Here is a 27,149-nt window from a genome sequence, read left to right on the forward strand (position 1 = left end):
TCAGTACACATTGTTACAGCATCAGTACACGTACACATTGTTACAGCATCAGTACACTTACACATTGTTACAGCATCAGTACACATTGTTACAGCATCAGTACACGTACACATTGTTACAGCATCAGTACACATTGTTACAGCATCAGTACACGTACACATTGTTACAGCATCAGTACACATTGTTACAGCATCAGTACACGTACACATTGTTACAGCATCAGTACACATTGTTACAGCATCAGTACACGTTCATCGTGTTTTATCAGCACCCCAAGGGTTCAGTTACACTAAGTCAACATTTCTCTGTAAGGGTGAACGTTTTAAAGAGACGTTATTTGACTGGGGTCATCAAATTATCCAATACATTTTGTAGGGTTGTGTTAACTGTTTACATGGCTAGTGTTACTAAGTGGTGTCCTCTGACCTTGACATATGTAGGGCAGTGTTAACTGTTTACATGGCTAGTGTTACTCAGTGGTGCCCTCTGAGGGCTCCCGAGTGGCGCAACGGTCTAAGGCACTGCATCTCAGTGCAAGAGGCATCACTACAGACACTGGCTCAATTCCTGGCTGTATCACAACTGGCTGTGATTGGGCGTCCCATTGGGTGGTACACAATTGGCCCAGTGTCGTCTGGGTTTGGCCAGGGTAGGCCGTCATTGTAAATAAGGATTTGTTCTGAACTGACTTGCCTAGTTAAATAAAGATATTTTTTTAAATGACCTTGACATATGGCCTACATGTGTGATGTCATCGTTTGGAAAATACATAGTCATGTACATATCAGTAATGGTGATAGAAAGCCATTGATGTCTGTTCTTTCCTCAATATATGATCAGTATGTTTGTTCTTCCGTTTCAGGCGGGCCGCATCGACCCCCACCACCCCAAAGTGTGTGGCCACCAAGGCAATGTCCTGGACATCAAATGGAATCCCTTCTTTGAAAACATCATAGCTTCCTGCTCTGAAGATTCCTCTGTAAGTGCACACACACACACACACACACACACACACAGTAAACTGCTGTTTCTGCTGACTCATTGACTGTGCAGCTACAGTTGAAGTCGGAAGTTAACGTACACCTTAGCCAAATACATTTAAACTCAGTTTTTCACAATTCCTGACATTTAATCCACGTAAAAATTCCCTGTCTGAGGTCAGTTAGGATTACCACTTTATTTTAAGAATGTGAAATGTCAGAATAATAGTAGAGAGAATGATTTATTTCAGCTTTTATTTCTTTCATCACATTTCCAGGGGGTCAGGGGTTTATATACACTCAATTTGTATTTGGTAGCATTGTCTTTAAATTGTTTAACTTGGGTCAAACGTTTCAGGTAGCCTTCCACAAGCTTCCCACAATAAGTTGGGGGACTTTTGGCCCATCCCTCCTGACAGAGCTGGTGTAACTGAGTCAGATTTGTAGGCCTCCTTGCTCGCACACGCTTTTTCAGTTCTGCCCACACATTTTCTATAGGATTGAGGTCAGGGCTTTGTGATGGCCACTCCAATACCTTGACTTTGTTGTCTTTAAGCCATTTTGCCACAACTTTGTTAGTATGCTTGGGGTCATTGTCCATTTGGAAGAACCATTTGTGACAAAGCTTTAACTTTGCATGTGCATGTGTGTGTGTGTGTGTGTGTGTGTGTGTGTGTGTGTGTGTGTGTGTGTGTGTGTGTGTGTGTGTGTGTGTGTGTGTGTGTGTGTGTGTGTGTGTGTGTGTGTGTGTGTGTGCCAGGTACGAGTATGGGAGATCCCAGAGGGAGGGCTGAGGCGGAATATGACAGAGGCCATGATGGAGCTGTATGGACACAGCAGACGTGTGGGCCTCATCGAGTGGCACCCCACCAGCAGTGGAATCCTCTTCAGTGCTGGCTATGACTATAAGGTATTATCACTTATCACTGGCTACAACTGTAAGGTATCATCACAGATCACTGGCTACGACTGCAAGGTATCATTACAGAATACTGGCTACGACTGCAAGGTATCATTACAGATCACTGGTTACTACTGTAAGGTATCATTACAGATCACTGGTTACTACTGTAAGGTATCATTACAGATCACTGGCTGCGACTATAAGGTATCATTACAGATCACTGGCTACGACTGCAAGGTATCATTACAGAATACTGGCTACGACTGCAAGGTATCATTACAGATCACTGGCTATTACTGTAAGGTATACACAACAGGGTCATATTCATTAGTGCACACCATAGCACAACGTCACAAAACTATTTGTAACAGTACAAACTCAAATAAAATGTGTTTTTATTGGAGTTCAGGGGAAGTCTTTCCCCATTTTACTCCCTTTTCTTCAAAGATCAGATATGATCTAAGATAAGATCAGAACTGACAGTTGATATGATTCCCTGCCCGTCCCATCCAGATCCTGATCTGGAACCTGGAGATAGGTGAGCCGGTGAAGATGATCGACTGTCACTCTGACGTCATCGTGTGTATGTCCTTCAACACAGACGGCAGCCTGCTGGCCACCAGCTGTAAAGACAAGAAGCTGCGTGTCATCGAGCCACGCTCCGGGAGAGTCTTACAGGTCAGTCTTACAGCGAGCAGAGAAAGTTTCACTGTCCTTTACAGAGTACATATAAATGAGTGAATATAATGCCCCATTGAGGTAGAGTATCTGTGAGATTGTTCCCCACATTTAGAGTGAATATAATGCCCCATTACAGTAGAGTCTCTGTGTGATTGTCCCCCACATTTAGAGTGAATATAATGCCCCATTACTGTAGAGTCTCTGTGTGTTTGTTTCCCACATTTAGAGTGAATATAATGCCCCATTACAGTAGTCTCTGTGTGATTGTTCCCCACATTTAGAGTGAATATAATGCCCCGTTACAGTAGAGTCTCTGTGTGTTTGTTCCCCACATTTAGAGTGAATATAATGCCCCGTTACAGTAGAGTCTCTGTGTGATTGTTCCCCACATTTAGAGTGAATATAATGCCCCATTACAGTAGTCTATGTGTGATTGTTCCCCACATTTAGAGTGAATATAATGCCCCATTACAGTAGTCTCTGTGTGTTTGTTCACCACATTTAGAGTGAATATAATGCCCCATTACAGTAGAGTCTCTGTGTGATTGTTCCCCACATTTAGAGTGAATATAATGCCCCGTTACAGTAGAGTCTCTGTGTGATTGTTCCTCACATTTAGAGTGAATATAATGCCCCGTTACAGTAGAGTCTCTGTGTGATTGTTCCCCACATTTAGAGTGAATATAATGCCCCATTACAGTAGTCTCTGTGTGATTGTTTCCCACATTTAGAGTGAATATAATGCCCCGTTACAGTAGAGTCTCTGTGTGATTGTTCCCCACATTTAGAGTGAATATAATGCCCCTTTACAGTATAGTCTCTGTGTGTTTGTTCCCCACATTTAGAGTGAATATAATGCCCCATTACAGTAGAGTCTCTGTGTGTTTGTTCCCCACATTTAGAGTGAATATAATGCCCCGTTACAGTAGAGTCTCTGTGTGATTGTTCCCCACATTTAGAGTGAATATACTGCCCCATTACAGTAGTCTCTGTGTGTTTGTTCCCCACATTTAGAGTGAATATAATGCCCCGTTACAGTAGAGTCTCTGTGTGATTGTTCCCCACATTTAGAGTGAATATAATGCCCCGTTACAGTAGAGTCTCTGTGTGATTGTTCCCCACATTTAGAGTGAATATAATGCCCCATTACAGTAGTCTCTGTGTGATTGTTCCCCACATTTAGAGTGAATATAATGCCCCATTACAGTAGAGTCTCTGTGTGATTGTTCCCCACATTTAGAGTGAATATAATGCCCCATTAGAGTAGAGTCTCTGTGTGTTTGTTCCCCACATTTAGAGTGAATATAATGCCCCGTTACAGTAGAGTCTCTGTGTGTTTGTTCCCCACATTTAGAGTGAATATAATGCCCCGTTACAGTAGAGTCTCTGTGTGATTGTTCCCCACATTTAGAGTGAATATAATGCCCCATTAGAGTAGAGTCTCTGTGTGTTTGTTCCCCACATTTAGAGTGAATATAATGCCCCGTTACAGTAGAGTTTATGTGTGTTTGTTCCCCACCAGCATGCCAGCTGTAAGAACCACAGGGTGAACAGAGTGGTGTTTCTGGGCAACATGAAGAGGCTGCTGACGACAGGTGTGTCCCGGTGGAACACCAGACAGATTGCACTGTGGGATCAGGTGAGGCAGCCGGGGACCCCCTGCTGGGATGTGGGGCTGAATGTTTCCCCTTGTGTGTGTGTGTGTGTGTGTGTGTGTGTGTGTGTGTGTGTGTGTGTGTGTGTGTGTGTGTGTGTGTGTGTGTGTGTGTGTGTGTGTGCGTGCGTGCGTGCGTGCGTGCGTGCGTGCGTGCGTGCGTGCGTGCGTGCGTGAGTGTGCGTGCGTGCGTGCGTGTGAGTGTGTATATGTGCAACTGCACTTGGGTGTATATCCTCAATTAAGGATTGTGTGTGTCCTCAAGTGTGTGTGTTCATGAACAATGTCTGATCCAAGTGTGTGTGTGTATGTGTGTGTGTGTGTGTGTGTGTGCGTGCGTGCGTGCGTGCGTGTGTGTGTGTGTGTGCGTGCGTGCGTGCGTGTGTGTGTGTTGTCCCACAGGAGGACCTGTCTATGCCCATGGTAGAAGAGGAGATAGACGGTCTCTCAGGGCTGCTGTTTCCTTTCTATGATGCAGACACACACATGCTGTACCTGGCAGGAAAGGTGAGCACCGCCCCTTACACAACACAATGAACAGTGTGAACATGAGTGTGGACTCATGTAGTGGATCTTTTTTCAAAGACAAATTAGTCATTTGATTGGTTTAGGTAGATGCGAGACGTCATTTGATTAGTTTAGGTAGATTTGAGACGTCTTTTGATTGGTTTAGGTAGATGTGAGACATCATTTGATTGGTTTAAGTAGATGTGAGACGTCATTTGATTGGTTTAGGTAGATGTGAGACGTCATTTGATTGGTTTAAGTAGATGTGAGACCATAGTGTATCCAAACCGTTAACTCGTTAACCAAAAAGATACTTAAATAGTATTTCCCTGATCCAATGCTGGTATTCCCTTTCTGTTTCGTCAACAACCCCTGTCAGGAACAGTGAGAGTAAATGTACAGTATAGGAAGACATCTGGGTCAGATAGTAAACAAATACATCCATTCCATTCACAGGGCGATGGCAACATCCGTTACTATGAGATCACCACGGAGAAGCCATACCTGCAGTATCTCATGGAGTTCCGCTCCCCTGCCCCACAGAAAGGCCTTGGTGAGTGACAGACTCACCGGGGGCCGACCCTTACAGACAGAGACCCAGGGTTTGGGTTTGTTTGCTCAGCCACATCTTAGCTTTTATTCAGTAATGTTGCTGCTCTTGTGAAAACTCAATGGAAATGTCATCAATGGTTTAAAAGAGTAATGTTAAACAGTAACACCACTGTGGTGATGTCTAAGGTAATGTTATACAGTAATATCACTATGGTGATGTCTAAGGTAATGTTATACAGTAATATCACTATGGTGATGTCTAAGGTAATGTTATACAGTAATATCACTATGGTGATGTCTAAGGTAATGTTATACAGTAATATCACTATGGTGATGTCTAAGGTAATGTTATACAGTAACATCACTATGGTGATGTCTAAGGTAGTGTTATACAGTAACATCACTATGGTGATGTCTTAGGTAATGTTATACAGTAGCAGGACTATGGGGATGTCTAAGGTAATGTTATACAGTAATATCACTATGGTGATGTCTAAGGTAATGTTATACAGTAATATCACTATGGTGATGTCTAAGGTAATGTTATACAGTAACAGGACTATGGTGATGTCTAAGGTAGTGTTATACAGTAACATCACTATGGTGATGTCTTAGGTAATGTTATACAGTAGCAGGACTATGGGGATGTCTAAGATAATGTTATACAGTAATATCACTATGGTGATGTCTAAGGTAATGTTATACAGTAACAGGACTATGGTGATGTCTAAGGTAATGTTATACAGTAACATCACTATAGTGATGTCTAAGGTAATGTTATTCAGTAGCAGGACTATGGTGATGTTTAAGGTACCTCCATTCCCTCCTCAGGTGTGATGCCTAAGGTAATGTTAAGGTAAGGTAATGTTATACAGTAACATCACTATGGTGATGTCTAAGGTAATGTTATACAGTAACATCACTATAGTGATGTCTAAGGTAATGTTATTCAGTAGCAGGACTATGGTGATATCTAAGATACCTCCATTCCCTCCTCAGGTGTGATGCCTAAGGTAATGTTAAGGTAAGGTAATGTTATACAGTAACATCACTATGGTGATGTCTAAGGTAATGTTATTCAGTAGCAGGACTATGGTGATGTTTAAGGTACCTCCATTCCCTCCTCAGGTGTGATGCCTAAGGTAATGTTAAGGTAAGGTAATGTTATACAGTAATATCACTATAGTGATGTCTAAGGTAATGTTATTCAGTAGCAGGACAATGGTGATGTCTAAGGTAATGTTATACAGTAACATCACTATAGTGACATCTAAGGTAATGTTATTCAGTAGCAGGACTATGGTGATATCTAAGGTACCTCCATTCCCTCCTCAGGTGTGATGCCTAAGGTAATGTTATACAGTAACATCTATATGGTGATGTCTAAGGTAATGTTATTCAGTAGCAGGACTATGGTGATGTTTAAGGTACCTCCATTCCCTCCTCAGGTGTGATGCCTAAGGTAATGTTAAGGTAAGGTAATGTTATACAGTAACATCACTATGGTGATGTCTAAGGTAATGTTATACAGTAACATCACTATAGTGATGTCTAAGGTAATGTTATTCAGTAGCAGGACTATGGTGATATCTAAGATACCTCCATTCCCTCCTCAGGTGTGATGCCTAAGGTAATGTTAAGGTAAGGTAATGTTATACAGTAACATCACTATGGTGATGTCTAAGGTAATGTTATTCAGTAGCAGGACTATGGTGATATCTAAGGTACCTCCATTCCCTCCTCAGGTGTGATGCCTAAGGTAATGTTATACAGTAACATCACTATGGTGATGTCTAAGGTAATGTTATTCAGTAGCAGGACTATGGTGATGTTTAAGGTACCTCCATTCCCTCCTCAGGTGTGATGCCTAAGGTAATGTTAAGGTAAGGTAATGTTATACAGTAACATCACTATGGTGATGTCTAAGGTAATGTTATTCAGTAGCAGGACTATGGTGATGTTTAAGGTACCTCCATTCCCTCCTCAGGTGTAATGCCTAAGGTAATGTTAAGGTAAGGTAATGTTATACAGTAATATAACTATAGTGATGTCTAAGGTAATGTTATTCAGTAGCAGGACAATGGTGATGTCTAAGGTAATGTTATACAGTAACATCACTATAGTGACATCTAAGGTAATGTTATTCAGTAGCAGGACTATGGTGATATCTAAGGTACCTCCATTCCCTCCTCAGGTGTGATGCCTAAGGTAATGTTATACAGTAACATCTATATGGTGATGTCTAAGGTAATGTTATTCAGTAGCAGGACTATGGTGATGTTTAAGGTACCTCCATTCCCTCCTCAGGTGTGATGCCTAAGGTAATGTTAAGGTAAGGTAATGTTATACAGTAACATCACTATGGTGATGTCTAAGGTAATGTTATACAGTAACATCACTATAGTGATGTCTAAGGTAATGTTATTCAGTAGCAGGACTATGGTGATATCTAAGATACCTCCATTCCCTCCTCAGGTGTGATGCCTAAGGTAATGTTAAGGTAAGGTAATGTTATACAGTAACATCACTATGGTGATGTCTAAGGTAATGTTATTCAGTAGCAGGACTATGGTGATATCTAAGGTACCTCCATTCCCTCCTCAGGTGTGATGCCTAAGGTAATGTTATACAGTAACATCACTATGGTGATGTCTAAGGTAATGTTATTCAGTAGCAGGACTATGGTGATGTTTAAGGTACCTCCATTCCCTCCTCAGGTGTGATGCCTAAGGTAATGTTAAGGTAAGGTAATGTTATACAGTAACATCACTATGGTGATGTCTAAGGTAATGTTATTCAGTAGCAGGACTATGGTGATGTTTAAGGTACCTCCATTCCCTCCTCAGGTGTAATGCCTAAGGTAATGTTAAGGTAAGGTAATGTTATACAGTAATATCACTATAGTGATGTCTAAGGTAATGTTATTCAGTAGCAGGACAATGGTGATGTCTAAGGTAATGTTATACAGTAACATCACTATAGTGACATCTAAGGTAATGTTATTCAGTAGCAGGACTATAGTGATATCTAAGGTACCTCCATTCCCTCCTCAGGTGTGATGCCTAAGGTAATGTTATACAGTAACATCACTATGGTGATGTCTAAGGTAATGTTATTCAGTAGCAGGACTATGGTGATGTTTAAGGTACCTCCATTCCCTCCTCAGGTGTGATGCCTAAGCATGGGCTGGACGTAACGGCCTGCGAGGTGTTTCGCTTCTACAAGCTGGTGACGCTGAAGGGGCTGATCGAGCCCATCTCCATGATAGTACCAAGGAGGGTCAGTGTCAGTGGGGATGCCCTTCTCCCTCTCACTTCATATAGCAGTGTTTCTCGATCCATTCCTGGAAGACCTTAGGGTGTGTGCAAATATTTGTTACAGCCCTGCACTAACACACCTCATTCATCTTATCCAGGGCAGTTGAATCAGATTACATGTTGAATCAGTGCAGGGTCGGAACAAACATGTGCACCCTTGGGAATAAACAGAGATTTTAAAGTATTGGAACATGCTCTCAGTCTGTCTCTCCTGGTGTTGCAGTCAGAGACGTACCAGGAGGACATCTATCCAATGACGGCAGGGACCGAGCCTGCCCTCTCAGCCAATGACTGGTTGAGTGGTATCAACCGAGGTACAGTGCATGCCACATGTATCTGTAGTCTGAATATTCAGTACACCTTATGATATAGTCCTAGTAGTGGGAGAGGAAATGTTTACATCAATATATAGTGTGTGTGTAGTGTACATAGCACATTTTCATGAAGTTCGTGTGTGTGTGTGTGTGTGTGTGTGTGTGTGTGTGTGTGTGTGTGTGTGTGTGTGTGTGTGTGTGTGTGTGTGTGTGTGTGTGTGTGTGTGTGTGTGTGTGTGTGTGTGTGTGTGTGTGTGTGTGTGTGTGTGTGTGTGTGCGTGTGTGTGTGTGTGCAGACCCAGTGTTAATGTCCCTGAAGAAGGGCTATCAGAAGCCCAACCAGCTGGTGTTCAAGGCACCGGTGAAGGAAAAGAAAGGTGTGGTGGTCAACGGCATTGACCTGCTGGAAAACGTGCCACCCAGGACAGAGAATGAGGTGTGTTCATCAGATAACTGTAGATGGAGGTATGGGTGGGTGAATGGATAAATGAAAAGAGAAGGAAGAAGGTTGGTTGGTGGGTGGTGAGTGAGTGTATTAAACACTACTTGGAATGGGGTGCAAATGCTCAAATGACTTCCTGAGCACAATTACAGACTATGGTCTATAGCCTGTTATCTTTGTGGACCTGATCCCTCTATTCTGTAGTTCCTGGGGATGTTCTACAGGACGCTATGTGACCCTGACCCCTCTATTCTGTAGTTCCTGGGGATGTTCTACAGGACGCTATGTGACCCCTATTCTGTAGTTCCTGGGGATGTTCTACAGGACGCTATATGACGCTAATCCCTCTGTTCTGTTCTGTAGCTACTGAGGATGTTCTTCAGGCAGCAGGAGGAGCTGAGAAAGCTGAAGGAGGAGCTAAACACCAAGGACGTTAAAATACGCCAGCTGGAGCTGGAACTCAACAACCTGAGGAACGTCAGCCCCGTTGGAAACAATGTCTGACCTCTGATCACCACCATGCCACGTCCAGCGTCCTCCCTCCCTTTCATCGTGTATCATTTGTACTTCCTGTTGCAATTGATAATGTAAATACTGATTATAACGTCTGTGTAACAATTTTTGTTATCGATAATGTCATCATATTGACATCACTGTTAAATCCCTCAATTGATAACATAATAACCAACTGGTAATGTAATTTATTGTTATACGATTTTTTTAAAATTCTGTTCGATAGATGTATCCTGATGTCCGGTTTGGTTTCATTATGATTAGATATTACATCATCACTTGCAATACACTCCTCCCCCCTATTGCAGAGCACCATCAGTGTATCCCAGGGGTCCTCACACCCCACCTGCCATGTCATGCCATGCCCCTCTGAGTCCACCTGGCAAAGCCTTTGTCATCACCCAGAAATGCCACCCCCAAATCCTCCAACCTCCACCCTGCCATCGCCAGAGACTAACCTGGGGAAAGAGATTGACTTCCCCCTTCTCCACCAATCCTCCCCCATGGTCTACCCACTGCAAACCAACTCACAGCAAAGCTGCAACATCTCAACCTCCCAGTGGAAGAGTCTTCTACTAGTTCCAACTACTGTGGATGATGAGTTTTACAGGAACATGAATGAAGATTAGTTTTACAGGGACATGAATGAAGATGAGTTTTACAGGGACATGAATAAGGATGATGAGTTTTACAGGGACATGAATGAAGATGAGTTTTACAGGGACATGAATGAGGATGATGAGTTTTACAGGGACATGAATGAGGATGATGAGTTTTACAGGGACATGAATGAGGATGATGAGTTTTACAGGGACATGAATGAGGTGTATTTCAAGACAGTTGTTTTTCTTCATCTCCTAAGAATGTGTTGTCTGTAAAAAGCTGCAGCTCTGGCTCAGCCTGGCACACAGCAACCCAGATGTAGTCTTAATGGGCAGTTTGTCTGTCGCCTCAGTCATTCTCTTTAGGATAAGTTTTGTTGGAAAATGTATTATTGTTACTATTTATTTGTCATATTTGATGTTTCTAGCTAACTCGTTATGCAGAAACATTCATCTCATGTCTTTGGGAGAAATCGTGGTCATGAAAATGATGGCTGACACACTTGTGGTTGAATTATGTTTTCAACCAAATGGTGGCAATTTGTCTGAGACCGTATACTCAAACAGATCCTGTATTCTCTTGTTTGAATCGACACCATACTAAAATCTGGTCAATTGGAATATTAGTCGACATGAAATTAGGTTTTGTACGTAACAGTACATCAAACCTGAAATATTAATACAATATTTGTCTTTATACCTTTCAGCTATGAATATTCTATTTCAGAAAGTGACCAACATTGTTAATCTGTGGTGTTCCACATGACCCATTCCTCTCAAGTTAAGACTCTCTGATATTTCCTGTAGTTCAGGTTACCTATACCTGTAGTTCAGGTTACCTATACCTATAGTTCAGGTTACCTATACCTGTAGTTCAGGTTACCTATACCTGTAGTTCAGGTTACCTATACCTGTAGTTCAGGTTACCTATACCTGTAGTTCAGGTTACCTATACCTGTAGTTCAGGTTACCTATACCTGTAGTTCAGGTTACCTATACCTGTAGTTCAGGTTACTATACCTGTAGTTCAGGTTACCTATACCTGTAGTTCAGGTTACTATACCTGTAGTTCAGGTTACTATACCTGTAGTTCAGGTTACCTATACCTGTAGTTCAGGTTACCTATACCTGTAGTTCAGGTTACTATACCTGTAGTTCAGGTTACCTATACCTGTAGTTCAGGTTACCTATACCTGTAGTTCAGGTTACCTATACCTGTAGTTCAGGTTATTATACCTCTAGAGAGGAATCATTATATGTACCATTGTCATAATATTGTCATAATCAGTAACATACTCTGCAGGGGTTGACTGACTAAATTAATGAAACAGCGATATTACTTACACAAGGTAATTATTTACATCTTTACCCCTAACATATACCTTGTAAAGACCCCCCCGTCCCCGTCCCCCGTCCCCTCAAATGTTATACTGCAATCCTTATCCAATGAAGACACCTAGGAAACAAATGTAGGTAGAGTAGCGTGGTTGCCAGGTGTTTCATTTTGCTTTAGCCAACTCCCCAGGCATTCGTTGTCATGCCATATGGACATGGGAGAAGTTGCCTTAAGCTCTAACAGGTGTGGGTGGCTAGCACCAGGCTATAGGCACAGCACCCGGTGGGCATCTAGACTGGCAACAGTGAAGGTGAACATGGTGGATAAGGTCAGGTCAGCCCGTAGAGAATGACAGAGGTCTCAAGTGGCCTAAAGGAGGGGATTCACAGTGTGTTGCTCTGGTGAACACACAGCAGTATGCAAGGTGAGTGAAAAGCGCTGCAGTATTGTTGGAATGGGAGGATAACAAACCATTTGGTGGAGATGATGATGATGGCCTGTAGGTGTAGTAAATATTGGTCGATAACCATCTAAATGCCTAGTTGTACTATGTGCTGATGAAACTGTGCAGAATGACAATTCTCTCAGAAAGACAGAACTGTGTACTGGGTCAGTTAGCCTACAGTACATCCTGTTTCAACTCATTGATCTACAAGTCCCAACAACTAATATCAATTTGTCAAGTTAATACAATGAGTGGATAAACCAGATGATTCCCTTTCAGCATGAACTACCTGGGTTCTCCACATGATGTCAGTAGTAGGCTGCAGTACATTAGGAAGCAGGTACAAGGTAGCACAACCATCTGGGATGATCAAAAATGCTGTCAACTATTAGATGACGATGTAAGCAATTCAAAAAAGACCACAAACCACAACTTGTATAAAAAAAAATATTTATTGAAGTGAAAGGGAGGAAATCAAAAGTTTGTCTCATGGTAACGAATTAGCTTTGATGACAGTGGGTTAAACATGTAAGGGGAACATGACTGAGGTAGGTCTATCTGACCATGAACTGCCCTATGGTTTAAGAAAAGAAAATGCAAAAGGTGTTTTCTTTGCACATTGCCCAGCGGTGTCTTATATAGGTGGGGAACGAAGATGGACTCGAAGAGTTGGACAGCAATAACAAATTTGGATTCAGTGAGTATTTCTGTGAATATAATTTGGTGAAAATGGAAATCGTGTACCAGATTCAATTAGCCTATTTTAGGGTACAGCTGCACAGATATTCTATATCTTACTACAGTTCATCGTTACAATTAATTAAGTGTAAATGTCTGCCATTATCAAAGAGTAATAGAAAAAAAAATAGATTTGGTCAGTATTTACAAATAACAGGTCATTTCCAAACTATCAAAGCTAGGGGTTAAGGAGAAGCATTGTGACAAAGGCAGACATTCTTTACTCTGCTTAAAAAGATGCCCTGTATACAGGCCATTCTATGAACGTTTAAACACCCTTTCCATGATGAAAACAGCACATACAATGATACACGGATGACACCACAAAACGCTTCATGTACACTGAAAGAAAAAGACAGCGAATAAGAAAAGGGTATAGGAAACTGTCATACTTGAAATCCAGTAGTCGACTTTAAAATCTATTTCAGACATGCACTTCTAAAAGGTTTTTTGGTAAGTTTGTCTCTTTAAATACATAAATCATCATCAGAAATATGTTTACACAGAAGGTATCAATATCACTGAGAAAACAAAACCTTTACAAAGGTTAGAGCTAATAATAATATTGGACTTTTAGGAAATGTTTTCTTCTGCCCTTCCAGTGGTTTGCAGGGGACAGATATGACTAGAATACAAGGAATCAAAAAAAGGTACAAAAACTAAATTATAAGAAAAAAAATAATCAAATGTCAATTTGTTTCCTTACACCAACCCTTTACCCAGCTGGCCCATGACACTACCCATGCCTACTGCAATATATGACAACTGACAAATACAGAGGGTTAAAACAGTCTGATCAGAACATAGCTTGGTGGTGAGCACATCTTCAGTCATCTTCCTCCTCCTCTGCTTCCTCGTCTAGATCCCTTTTCCTCTTCAGACCTCGCTCCTCTTCTAGGAAAACAAGTCAATGGTCACAACAGGAAAGCATTCAGTTTGGTTTTTAAGTAGACGTGTTATTTTTTAAATCTGTCCCAATATCAAAGCTACACACGATACTGTGACCTTGTGCATTTGGTGACAGCAGTGAGATTCCACCACACTCACCTTCGTTATCCTCATCACTCTCCTTGCCGTCCAACTCCTCCTCTTCCTCCTAAGAGGAGACAAATGCAGATCAGAATCTCCCTTGTCATGTGCCCTGGGTCATATTCAAATAATGATGTCACAGTGCAGTGGTTGAGATGCACCTTGTGGTTAGTAAACATCAGCCCAGTCTGCATCACTTTAAGGAAGGTATAAGATCATTTTGTGTGGCCCTTTGTTCATTTATTTTTTTATTGTAAATCATTGAACTTATCATGCAGGCGTCGATCAAGATAAAAGTATCATTGCAGCCCCATCCTTAAAGTCTCACCTCTCCACTTAGGTCCTCCTCTTCCTCTTCTTCACCTTCCTCATCGTCATCATCCTCCTCTTTTCTTGGTGGGGCATCTTCATCCTCATCCTCATCCTCCTCCTCGTCTACCTCTGCAGTTGAAAATAGAATTAGCCTATTAAGGTGATCAAAAAAATGCATAAGGGCCAATACAACATTACAATAGTTATTTACCAACATTTTAAATAGTGTGGATCTTAAATCGTACCGTCACTGTCATCGTCATCGTCCAGTCCCTCCACATAGGCCTCTGTGTCCGAATCCGGCGCCTCCTTGTCGTCTTTGTCATAGCCGTCGAGGTACGTCAACTGGGGGAGGAGCTTGAACACGTTGTCTCTGTAGTCGTTGAGGTTGGTCACCTCGCAGTTGAACAAGTCTAAGCTTTTGAGGGTCTCTAATTTTTTCTGTGAAAGAAGAGAAGTCTTGATGATGAAATATGAATATTTAGGCTTAGTTTGTTTTCTTTAATACTGACTACTCTAACTAGATTAAAATATACACTATGGAGGTTTAGTTGTTAATTGTTTACCTCAAAGCTTTACATATAAGTTATGGAGGTACATTTGATGAATTAGGTATTTTCTGGACAACGTTATGTCCATTTAGGGTTCCCTTTCAGACCCAATAGCACCTTGAGGCAAGAGTTCAGTATAGTATATATACACACAGAGCTACTACGTTGTCATGACACCCGCTGCATACCAGAGGTTCTATCGTGCTGAGGTCTTTCATTTTGTTGCCACTGAGGTTTAGGTGTGTGAGGTTTGGACATTTCTCCGCCAGTACGTCCAGCCCACCTGAGATCCTGTTGTCGCTGAGTTCAAGCTGAGGAGAAAACGATGCAACAACTGTATGAGCAGAGTAATCATAACATAACATCCATAAAACAGATTTTCACAAAGTGCTAATAGCATGGCAACAATAATACTTTTGTTAATTTTTTTTTTTTTTAGAAAACCAACTTTTTTCAGCTTGTTCAGCTTCGGCAAGTTGGAGACCGACGTCAGCCCAACGTTGATTGTGCTTAGAAATTCCAACTCTTCAAATTCATCTGTGAGGCCCTCAATTTTGCCTTCGTTTGAGCGACAGTTATCAAGCACCAGTTCTTTCACCTGGAAAACAAGAGGAATAGGAAATGTGAAGTGATTCTTTACTCCAAATCTGTAACTACAGTGTGTCTGTAGTTTGAGGGAGGGCGGTCCCAAAGCAACAGAGTCTGCAGAAAGCTATATTTGACAGCAGAGGAGGCTGGTGGTAGGAGCTATAGGAGGACGGGCTCATTGGAATGGCCGGAACGGAACGCTATCAAACTCTGCTCCATTTATTCCAATCCAATGAGCCCGTCCTGCTATAGCTCTTCCTACCAGCCTTCTCTGGCACTGGTCTAGTGCAGAAAATGTTACATAACAGATGGTATGTGTTGCTTGAGCTTTAATGAATTGATAATTTATTAAACATCTGGGTGGTAGTTTCAGGTAACTTGTTTGTTCCACGGATCACTATTTGGTAAATACATGGAGGTGATTTCTCACAGGAACGTAGTAGTAGTACATGTAGTAATGTAGTAATACACATTTAGATTGAACTCACTTTAAACATATCTGATTGATATGATAGTACCCAGCTTGTACACTCCTCTGCAATTCACACATTTTGGGGACACAATGCAGACTAATGTTTTGCACAGGACTCACCCGGATTCTCATTAGTGTCCTAAAAGGACAATGACCAATATTCATATTTTAAAATTGGTGCCGCTGCTTGTATTCCATTGCCATAGTCCCACAAATTAACCCAACCAGCTCATAGGCAAAACACAGACACCTCTGGTATATTAAATTTGCCATGAAAACAACTTCTGTTGAAATTAACATTATGCTGAGTGGACACCATTGGCATTATATTATACCCTGGATGAGACCATCTGTGCTGCTGGTGAGAGCCAAATCCGCAAATTATGCACGTACTACGCACGTAACAAATTCGACTAAATGGGGGGTAAACTACGCACAATGATCGACGTGTGGGTGTATTTGTCGATTTTCATTGCTCTAAAAGCGAAAACAACCTGCTACGAGTCGTGCAATGGGTCATCAAGCGAGTAGGAGGGGCTGCCGATTGGAAGTTGGCTGGGTTGGCAGCAGGCGTAAGAAAACCAATCGTTACATTATGGCTTTACTCATAAAGAGTTGACGATTTGGATTGTAGCCTACTGCAATATGTTTAAAGGTATGCAGGAAAAAGTTGTTATCGTTCGTGTTAAATGAACGCACTGCAACGTACACGGTATCTTCGATAGAAACCGTTGCCTTTGTTTCTCGGTAAAATGGCGGCTTGTCCTAGATCTTGAAACTGGAGCACCGCAGCCCGAAATTGCCTGTCGGTTTTTATGTGCTTAGCTTGACAGAAAATTATTCTCTCTTGTTTGATACTGAAACCAGGGTCAAACTCATCGTTTTTCAAGTGAGAATCCAAGCATGCGAATAGCCTATGCAACCAAACGAGTTATAATGTAAAACATTGTAACATGCTTTTGGGATTCTTATTCGGCAATAGTCTGTCAATGCATGATATTCTCTGAATGTGCACCTTGTTTAGAATATGAGCCGAGATAATGTTTGACACGTGATAACCTGCACTAAAATCCTAGGACGGACAAAACCTTTTCATTGCGGTTTAAATTAGTTGTGTAGGCTATGTACTTAACGTCAATAAGACCTAGGGTGTTATAACAAATACAAAAAGTAGGCCTAGCCTACCATGCACGGTAAATATAGCCTTCCCAACGAACGATACACACGTCTATTTGACAGTCTAGGAATTAGCCTATCTTTGGATAAACAATCCGTAGGCAGACCAGATCGGTTACCAAACCATTTCCAATAGGTATAGCCTGTGCTGCGTAATAAGTTGTGAGCGAGCAATCGCCAGGGTACAAAAATCAAGGACATTGTGTAGCCTATGCATGCGCTAAAATAGTAACGTTAATTGTATGAGAACTGACAATGAATTAGCTGAAAAGAGGCTATGAATGCGCCTTGTTGATGGGAAGGAAAAGGGCGCGTTCAGGACTACAAAGTTACCATTAGGCAATATGGCTCACGCTTGCCTTTTAAATACAGATATGAAAATTAGGTGTATTGGTGCATTATCACCAACTGCACGTCCAGACATGCTTCCTTCTAGTCGTTTTAAGTTGGCTACGAAGTCTAGAGCGGCAATTACGGTGATAAATATCAGCAACAATGTAACACAAACTGCTCCGGTGAAGGCAACATTGCTAACTCACGAAAAAAAACTTTGTAACCCTTTGCATATCACACCATCATTAAAACAATTGCAAACAATACGATCTCAACGTTAGCTTACATCAGATGGCGTGCGATTCCGCAATTCTAGATGAATTCTTTTCTTCATATCCATCTTGAGAAAACCAGTCCACCGATTTTATAAACAAAGTATACAGACGTAAAAGTATTTTTTTTTACTGAAATTGCAACTACTACTCCTTGAACAGACTGCTGTTGTTCATTCAAACTTGATCTCCTCGGTAGGCGGGAATGTGAGTTGGGATTGTCGTCACCATTGACCAATTACAATCGCCAACAAAAAGGGGGACAGGATTTACAAAAGATCACCCACCAATAAAAGGCGATTATAAAATTGGGTGGGGTTTTCTACACAATGTTTGGTTGTATGTTCCGTATTTAAGTTGACATCCAAAGTATGTACACATCAACATTGAAATCTGTCCATCAGGATTTACTTAGCACACAACTAAATGATGAAATGTGGCTTAATAGTGAGGATCCTCCTTAGCAATTCATTTAGATATTGTCAAAATGTTGCCTTAATTTTGAAGTAGGTTATGGACACCTTCAATGATGGGCTAATTACGCACGCAGGTGCGGTGCTTAAAACCTTTCAATCGACGTTTTTGACATCTTCCTCATTTTATCATTGTGAGTTTCGGTGAGTCTGCTGCCAACATCATTTTGGCTTTGGGCCTTGGCCACAACATCATAATTATATAAGTACGCCGTTATGCACTAGACCCATGGAAAACTCAAAGCCCCGTTTCCCTACACAGGCTAATGAAGAACGAGCAGCATGCAACTGCGGCAACATCTGGTGACTTGTAAGCCTAGCCGTAGTGGTTTATGCATAGCCAAACTCCTGTTTTTTTTATATCCAAGAATGTGTGGAATGCAGGATTGTCGCCACCAAAATTTATTGACACACCGAAACCACTCACACATTACAAAGTGGTCGCATCAGAGACCCCCATTGCCGCCATTACATGTGCAGGGTTGAAACAATGGTCTCACCACATATCCCAACCAGCTACTGCAATTGTGTAGGTAGGCTACAATAGGCTACATTGACTTCCGCATCTCTTATGAACCAACAATCATGCATTGGTGATGGAGAAAAACAAGGTCACCTGACTTGGCTACGCCGGCGCCATCTTGCCAGCAAAATGCAATACAGTGAAATGTAATTTATTGATGATTAAAACGAACAAAAATCATTAACATTACCTATCATTGAGGTCAGTTCTGTATGGCGCTCCGACATTGCTTTAAAAAGCATGGAAAACGTAAAGCTTTGCGCGCTACTAATTGTTTTTTCTCAAATGCACCGACTTTGCTGGCTGAGAGAACACATTTGATGAGAATCTGTCGCTCATGTCATGTACATTTCAGGTAATTTCGTTCTCGACAGTCTTCTTCCACTTTCCTGGCCAGTTTCCGCACCGTGCCTGCAGGATCATTTGGAACCATTTTTGGGTATTGCTGTTTGTCGCATTTGCCAGCACCATATTTCCGCTGGGTGTGTCCCTCTGACTATATGCCCTTGTTCTGCCTTGAATGTGAGAAGAGAACTGCATACTGCGTGTTTCTTGTGCGCAGAGCAGTTTTCCACGTCGCTCGACCTTTCCCGCAACCATCTCTCCCTCCCTTGCTCTGAATCGAGCTCAAACTCAAACATTTCCGCTTGAGACTAGGGGAATAGGCAGGCTCGTTTGTAGGAAAATAGCAATATCAGGTAACTATCAGGTCAGGTTGCTCTGATGATGTGTACATTTGTAGCAACATCGTATTATTATCATGCCGTTTCATAGTAGCTTACTTTTGTAAATGCATTACAAAAAGCATACTTGCCTATGAAGAGGAGTGGCCGGTTTTGGTTACACGAGTAATATGTTTCTTAATAGAGCTAACACTTATGTAGCTAAGGCTAAACTGTACCCAAACATTCTAATTTCTAGGCTTCAATTACTTAACAGTATAACTCCAGTAGGCTACTTTGTAGGAATGACCTTGTTACTACACAGGTATACGACAATTGGAGGAAATGTAAAGTGCATTCACAGGCATACATAATGCAGCCTGTATGCTATCTTTAACGGCACTCTCTCATCTATTTTGGTTTGAACTGAAACAACGTTACAGGAGTAGCCCCCTGGCACAATATGAATACAGGTTGAATGGTGGCCTAGAGTTAACAAATAAACATTTACGAGTACTACGTGTGTATGAATAAAATATGCCACTTCCCAAATGTAATGTTTTAATTCCAAAGGCCCAGATGCATTGCAGTCCTTCCTCCTACCTAACAGGTAATATAACTGAGTGTGATGTGGTCGTTTTGATTCAAGTTGATTCAGGATCTACACAAAGACAGTTTTGTAGCCTATGGGCCTATGCTAAGAGTTTGGGATATTTCGTTTTTTACATAGGCCTAGTTGTCATGTTGCAACTAGCTTGACTAGATAGCATTTGCTTAGGCTGTTCAGTCACAGCTCCACACCATTGCCATCTAGTGGTGGATACAGTGCCTTGCCTACTTTATTTCTATGTAGCAGACAGGCAGCATTACGTAATTATTATATATCAGCAGGGTATGATATTTCTTATATAAGAGCTGGAAACACCAGAAGGAAATGTGCCAGCCCAGTATGGCTGCAAGAGCACACCTTTAAATTGTTGGGGGTAACATAGCAATTATTGGAGGATGATGCAGCCATGTGTTTTTATTTAACCAGGCAAGTCAGTTAAGAACAAATTCTTATTTACAATGACGGCCTACCACGGCCAAACCCGGACGATGCTGGGCCAATTGTGGGCTGCCCTATGGGACTTCCAATCACAGCCGGTTGTGATACAGCCTGGAATCGAAGCAGGGTCTGTAGTGACGCCTCTAGCACTGAGATGCAGTGCCATGGATCGTTGAACCAGGGTCTGTAGTGACGCCTCTAGCACTGAGATGCAGTGGTGCCTTAGACCATTGAACCAGGGTCTGTAGTGACGCTTCTAGCACTGAGATGCAGTGGTGCCGTAGACCACTGCACCACCCGGGAGCCTCTCTTCTGGTAAAACTTATTTTACTACAACAGTATACTTTGTCAGGCCTCAATATGTTCAGAACTATTCTCTACCCTAAGGTTTTAAAGTTGACCTGCTGGCTTAAAAAATACTTTAACTCTAAAGTGGATTTTTTTTAAATCCAGAAATCAGAGACATTTCACACATAAGGTCTAAAAATGAACAATCTTTCACTTTGAAAGTATGTTGTCCTTTTTATGCACTAGACCAGTGGTTCCCGACACTTTTCAGTTACTGTACCACCAACTGAATTCTGCTCTGCCTGGAGTACCCCTGAAGTACCCTTTCATGTGCATTTTACCAGTAAGTCTCATGAGTCTTCTCAAGTACCCCCTGTGGATAGACCAGGTACCCCCAGGGGTCCTAGTAGCCTTGTTTGAGAACCACTGCACTATACCATATGTAAGGATTATTTCTATCCACTAGATGGTACCTTAGGGTAGAGAATAGTTTTGAACATAATGAGACCTGACAAAGTATAATGTTGTAGTAAAATAATGTTACCAGCAGAGGGTGGTGTTGATGAGGAAACAAGATTATGGTGAAGTGTCCTTATAAACATATAGAGGGAACACATACCCCAAAACATTTGTGAGGAGCTGACCAACGGAAACAAAGTCACACACTATGTATAGTCTACTATCAAACATGTAATGTTGGTAACCAGGGAAAGTGAAGTGTTCTGCAAATTATCATTCAGTACATTTAGAAATGTCCAAATGAATGACATAGTGTAAGATGATCAATTCTATAAATATTGGATCCTATGTCAGAAGATAAAGTTGCTAATTTTGAGGCATAACACTGATGTCACTTCCTTGTATATTTTGATAGTTATAACCTAAGGCTTGGGGTATCAGTGGACTGTTCCTCATACCAACGTGGGATCTAGAGTTTGACTAAATGGCACAAAGATAATCTGCGGTTGCCGGTTTGAGTCCCCAAGCTGATGGGGGAATCTGGAGGGTCCTTCAAAATCCCATGAGCTAACTACCGCCATTGTGACCTTTAACCCCGGAACTGGTCCAGTCTGTCCCTTGTTCTGACCCCTACTTCTCTATGTGTATATACAGTACTGCATGTGTATGCCCACCTGGGAGAAGGGGATATACAATAGATATTTCTGTTGCAAAATGGACTTATAAAGTTCTCCTATAAGAGGAAAATTCTCTGTCCACCACATGTAGGGTAGCCTATATTAGAACTATTTGAAGACAACAAATCTTCTGACCCCTATTTTGCTAAATAATTAGCTGAGGATCCTCTTCTGCTAAATTCAAGTGATGTGCATATCTGAGAACAATGGTAGGAGCCAGGAGAAGGTTCTACGGTTCACGGTGTAACTCAAGTTGCTCTACATTCATTATTCATATTAATTGATTCTGGCAGTTTTGAGGACAGCGCCTTGTAATGCAACACCCATGGAGGACAGGGATGAGAAATGCACACTAATTTCCTTTGACATGCATACTAAAGAGCCCATTTAATAGTCACACGACGAACTGGCACACATGACCCTAGTGAAAGGAAATGTACATCTTATAGTACAATGGTTATAAACCCACTACCCCAGTGAATGTTGTCCAGTTCTCTTGTTTTTGTTTAAATTTATACATCTCCCTATCACGGCTCAGGAGAAGACCCAAATGCAGACCGTTTCAAAGTAACAACAGTTTATTACACAAACGGGGGCAGGCCAACGACAGGCCAAGGGCAGGCAGAGGTCAGTAAATCCAGAACAGAGTCCGAAAGGTACAGAACGGCAAGCAGGATGGTCAAAAACTGGGAAAGCTGGAAAACAAACTAGTACAAGACAGACACATGGAAAACTCACTGGTAGGCTTGACAAAACAAAACAAACTGGTGACAGACAGAACACAGGTATAAATACATTGGGGATAATGGGGAAGATGGGTGACACCTGGAGGGGGGTGGAGACAAGCACAAATACAGGTGAAACAGATCAGGGTGTGACACCCAAAGCAGCTGCAATTAGGTTTACTAAATCATTATTTTGAAAGCATCATTATTCAGAACAATTGATTATAATCTATTGTATGTTACCAAGGTGTCACATCCTGATCTTTGTGCTGGTCTCCACCCCCTCCAGGTGTCGCCCATCTTCCCAATTATCCCCAGCGTATTTATACCTGTGTTCTCAGTCTGTTGCCATTTTGTCTTGTCAAGCCTATCGGTGTTTTTTTCCCCTGTGTTCTTGATTTTTCTGGTCTCTGTTTTCTAGCCCTCCCTGTTCTGCCCTGACACTGAGCCTGCCCGGCTGCCCTGACACTGAGTCCGCCTGTCTGACCATTCAGCCTGCCCAACCCCCTGTACCTTTCGGACTCTGACCTAGTTAATGAACTTCTGCCTGTCTTTGACCTACCTATTGCCTGCCCCTTCTATTCTAATAAATATCAGAGACTCTAACCATCTGCATCTGGGTCTCGCCCTGTGTCGTTACACAAGGTCTACATATTATATGGATACCCCCTGTACTTTTCAGGAATGGGGGCACAAGGCCTTGTAGAACCACGTCTCTATCTGTTATATGGATGTTGGGGAATATCGGTGTGTTCAGCCTATTTTGATGAATACTTTACATCCCATCACTCTGGCATCAAGGTGGCTCCTCTTGCTAGATGCCGGTGGGCTGGCATATCACTGAAAAGTCCAGAGCAACATTTGTCATTTGCTGGTGACATTACAATACAGCAGCACCCACATCTATCTGGGTAACCAGTGTTGTTATATTCTCACCTAATCAAATAGCAGCCTCTGGAGATCTGCCAGTAGCACACAGGCACCACAACCCACATTCTCAATCAAACTATCGCCCAAGTTTCAATCAAACTATAGGCCAAGTCTCTATCAAACTATAGGCCAAGTCTCTATCAAACTATAGCCCAAGTTTCAATCAAACTATAGCCCAAGTCTCAATCAAACTATAGCCCAAGTCTCAATCAAACTATAGCCCAAGTCTCAATCAAACTATAGCCCAAGTCTCAATCAAACTATAGCCCAAGTCTCAATCAAACTATAGATAGTAGATAGCAGTGATTGTAGGAGAGGTGTGTGTAGAGGTAGTAGATAACAGTGATTGTAGGAAAGGTGTGTATAGAGGTAGTAGATAACAGTGATTGTAGGAGAGGTGTGTATAGAGGGAGTAGATAACAGTGATTGCAGGAGAGGTGTGTATAGAGGGAGTAGATAACAGTGATTGTAGGAGAGGTGTGTATAGAGGTAGTAGATAACAGTGATTGTAGGAGAGGTGTGTATAGAGGTAGTAGATAACAGTGATTGTAGGAGAGGTGTGTATAGAGGTAGTAGATAACAGTGATTGTAGGAGAGGTGTGTATAGAGGTAGATAACAGTGATTGTAGGAGAGGTGTGAAAGAGGCCTGCTCCTCTCACCTCTTTTGGTGTGAAAGAGGCCTGCTCCTCTCACCTCTTTTGGTGTGAAAGAGGCCTGCTCCTCTCACCTCTTTTGGTGTGAAAGAGGCCTGCTCCTCTCACCTCTTTTGGTGTGAAAGAGGCCTGCTCCTCTCACCGCTTTAGGTGTGAAAGAGGCCTGCTCCTCTCACCGCTTTAGGTGTGAAAGAGGCCTGCTCCTCTCACCGATTTAGGTGTGAAAGAGGCCTGCTCCTCTCACCTCTTTTGGTGTGAAAGAGGCCTGCTCCTCTCACCGATTTAGGTGTGAAAGAGGCCTGCTCCTCTCACCTCTTTTGGTGTGAAAGAGGCCTGCTCCTCTCACCTCTTTTGGTGTGAAAGAGGCCTGCTCCTCTCACCTCTTTTGGTGTGAAAGAGGCCTGCTCCTCTCACCACTTTAGGTGTGAAAGAGGCCTACTCTCACCTCTTTTGGTGTGAAAGAGGCCTGCTCCTCTCACCGCTTTTGGTGTGAAAGAGGCCTACTCTCACCTCTTTTGGTGTGAAAGAGGCCTACTCCCACCTCTTTTGGTGTGAAAGAGGCCTGCTCCTCTCACCGCTTTAGGTGTGAAAGAGGCCTACTCTCACCTCTTTTGGTGTGAAAGAGGCCTACTCTCACCTCTTTTGGTGTGAAAGAGGCCTGCTCCTCTCACCGCTTTAGGTGTGAAAGAGGCCTGCTCCTCTCAACGCTTTTGGTGTGAAAGAGGCCTACTTACCTCTTTTGGTGTGACCATTTCCCCAAACCTTCCCTTTAATATTTTAATCAATATAATAATAGGAATGAGGGCCAGGCGTGTAAACACCATTAAAATGCTCTGGTATTAAAGGGGCTTTCCTGATTTGCATGGCTTCTCCCTGTGTTATATTTTCACTGACAGACTTAATTTGCATAATTTCAATTATCTTCTATTAAAAGGAGCCGAACTTTGCCAAACCACAATAACCTTCTCTTTTTAATTCATTAATTAATTCCCCCACACTCTAAAAAAACAGACGTACCACTCTCAATCTGTGTTGGCGTAATGTACAGTGCATGAAATTTTTCAGACTGCTTCACTTTTTTCCACATTTTGTTACGTCACAGCCTTATTCTAAAATTGATAAAATCGTTTTTTCCCCATCATCAACCTACACATAATGCCCCATAATGACAAAGCAAAAACAAGTTTTAAGATTTTTTTGCAAATTGATGGAAAGAAAATCTGAAATATGATATTTACATATAGTAAGTATTCAGACCCTTTACTCAGTACTTTGTTGAAGCACCTTTGGCAGCGATTACAGTCTTGAGTCATCTTGGGTAAGACACTACAGGCTTGGCACACCTGTATTTGGGGAGTTTCTCCTCTCAAGCTCTGTCAGGTTGGATGGAGAGAGTCGCTGCACAGCTATCTTCAGGTCTCTCCAGTGATGTTCGATCGGGTTCAAGTCCAGGCTCAAGCTGGGCCACTCAAGAACATTCAGAGACTTGTCCCGAAGCCACTCCTGCATTGTTTTGGCTGTGTGCTTAGGGTCATTGTTCTGTTGGAAGGTGAACCTTCGCCCCAGTCTGAGGTCCTATGTGCTCTGTAGCAGGTTTTCATCAAGGATCTCTTTGTACTCTGCTCCGTTTGTCTTTCCCTCGATCCTGACTATTCTCCCAGTCCCTGCCACTGAAAAACACCCCCACAGCATGACGGTGCCACCACCTTTAAGTGCTTTTTGGTAAACTCCGAGCGGGTTACTGAGGAGTGGCTTCCGCCTGGCCACTCTACCATAAAGGCCTGATTGGTGAAGTGTCCTTCTGGAAGGTTCCCCCATCTTCACAGAGGAACTATGGAGCTCTGTCAGAGTGACCATTGAGGCCTCCCGAGTGGCGCAGCAATCCAAGGCACTAGAGGCGTCACTACAGACCCTGTAAATAAGAATTTGTTCTTAACTAACTTAACTTTACCCTAACTAATAAAGGGTAAATTAAAAGGATTGTAAGACTTCCTGGTCACCCTTCTGCCCCAATTTTTTTTGAATTTTGACCCCCAATTGTTAGTAGCTACTATCTTGTCTCATCGCTACAACTCCCGTACGGGCTCGGGAGAGACGAAGGTCAAAAGTCATGCGTCCTCCAATACACAACCCAACCAAGCCGCACTGCTTATTAACACAGTGCGCATCCAACCCGGAAGCCAGCCGCACCAATGTGTCGGAGGAAACATTGTGCACCTGGCGACCTTGGTTAGCGTGCACTGCGCCCGGCCTCCCACAGGAGTTGCTGGTCTCTCCCGAGCCCAGTGCAAGGATATCCCTACCGGCCAAACCCTCCCTAACCCGGACAACGCTAGGCCAATTGACCTCCCGGTCGCGGCCAGTTCCAACAGAGCCTGGGCGCGAACCCAGAGTCTCTGGTGGCACAGCTGGCGCTGCAGTGCAGCACTCTTAACCACTGCGCCACCCGGGAGGCCCCCCAATTGCTCATTTTGGTTGGGCGCCCAGCCCTAGGAAGAGTCTTGGTGGTTCCAAATTTCTTCCATTTAAGAATTATGGAGGCCACTGTGTTCTTGGGACCTTCAATGCTGCAGACATTTTTTGGTACCCCCCAGATCTGTTCCGCGACACAATCCTGTCTGAGAGTTCTATGGACAATTCCTTCGACCTCATGGCTTGGTTTTTGCTCTGACATGCACTGTCAACTGTGGGACCTTATATACACAGGTGTGTGTCTTTCCAAATCATGTCCAATAAATTGAATTTACCACAGGTGGACTCCAATCAAATTGTAGAAACATCTCAAGGATGATCAATGGAAACAAGATGCACCTGAGCTCAATTTTGAGTCTCATAGCAAAGGGTCTGAATACTTATGTAAATAAGCTATTCCTGTTTTTTTTTTAACCTGCAAAAACAGTTTTTTCTTTATCCTTATGGGGTATTGTGTGTAGATTGATGAGATTGATTTTTTAAAGACATTTTAGAATAAGGCTGTAACGTAACAAAATGT

General features: G+C 42.4%; 2 protein-coding genes across 5 annotated transcripts in view; one reads left to right on the forward strand and one right to left on the reverse strand.

The window, feature by feature from the left end:
- The window catches only part of LOC139411726 (coronin-2B), a 79,545-nt gene extending 67,745 nt beyond the window's left edge, over positions 1–11,800 (forward strand). For 2 of the 3 annotated variants that reach the window (XR_011634621.1, XR_011634622.1), the window contains exons 3-13: positions 863–979; positions 1,741–1,890; positions 2,398–2,562; positions 4,088–4,204; positions 4,622–4,726; positions 5,183–5,279; positions 8,445–8,557; positions 8,819–8,909; positions 9,206–9,345; positions 9,715–11,300; positions 11,627–11,800. Coding sequence is in view for 1 of the 3 variants with exons in the window: in XM_071158399.1 (XP_071014500.1) it covers positions 863–979; positions 1,741–1,890; positions 2,398–2,562; positions 4,088–4,204; positions 4,622–4,726; positions 5,183–5,279; positions 8,445–8,557; positions 8,819–8,909; positions 9,206–9,345; positions 9,715–9,855 (1,236 nt within the window). In the remaining 2 variants the exon portion in view is untranslated. Of the gene's footprint in view, positions 1–862; positions 980–1,740; positions 1,891–2,397; positions 2,563–4,087; positions 4,205–4,621; positions 4,727–5,182; positions 5,280–8,444; positions 8,558–8,818; positions 8,910–9,205; positions 9,346–9,714; positions 11,301–11,626 lie in introns of those variants that run through there. The other variant, XM_071158399.1, reaches the window with a different exon arrangement.
- Positions 11,801–12,712: 912 nt separating this feature from the next.
- On the reverse strand, positions 12,713–18,128 carry LOC139411727 (acidic leucine-rich nuclear phosphoprotein 32 family member A-like). Of its 2 annotated transcripts, none has more exons than XM_071158401.1 (7): positions 17,733–18,128; positions 15,326–15,475; positions 15,066–15,188; positions 14,572–14,767; positions 14,343–14,455; positions 14,033–14,081; positions 12,713–13,876 (listed from the first exon to the last, which is right to left on the reverse strand). In XM_071158401.1, exons 1-7 carry the CDS (start codon positions 17,784–17,786, stop codon positions 13,812–13,814), a joined length of 750 nt encoding a protein of 249 aa, XP_071014502.1. In that variant the 5' UTR covers positions 17,787–18,128; the 3' UTR covers positions 12,713–13,811. The 2 variants fall into 2 exon arrangements, with proteins under 2 accessions (XP_071014502.1, XP_071014501.1); XM_071158400.1 differs by having other exon boundaries at positions 12,718–13,879; positions 17,733–18,107.
- Positions 18,129–27,149: the final 9,021 nt, after the last annotated feature.

The sequence above is a fragment of the Oncorhynchus clarkii genome, chromosome 6 (genome assembly GCF_045791955.1).
Source record: "Oncorhynchus clarkii lewisi isolate Uvic-CL-2024 chromosome 6, UVic_Ocla_1.0, whole genome shotgun sequence".
Classification (NCBI taxonomy): Eukaryota; Metazoa; Chordata; class Actinopteri; order Salmoniformes; family Salmonidae; genus Oncorhynchus; species Oncorhynchus clarkii.

Bases quoted from the DNA above. Each gene is read 5' to 3' on its own strand.
- LOC139411727 (XM_071158400.1), bottom strand. From the start codon at position 17,786: ATGGATATGAAGAAAAGAATTCATCTAGAATTGCGGAATCGCACGCCA. The intron at 14,768-15,065 runs GTATGCAGCGGG...CTTCTTTCACAG, and splicing joins TCAGCACGATAGAACCTCTG to AAAAAATTAGAGACCCTCAA. The intron at 14,456-14,571 runs GTACGATTTAAG...TTTCAACTGCAG, and splicing joins CGATGACGATGACAGTGACG to AGGTAGACGAGGAGGAGGAT.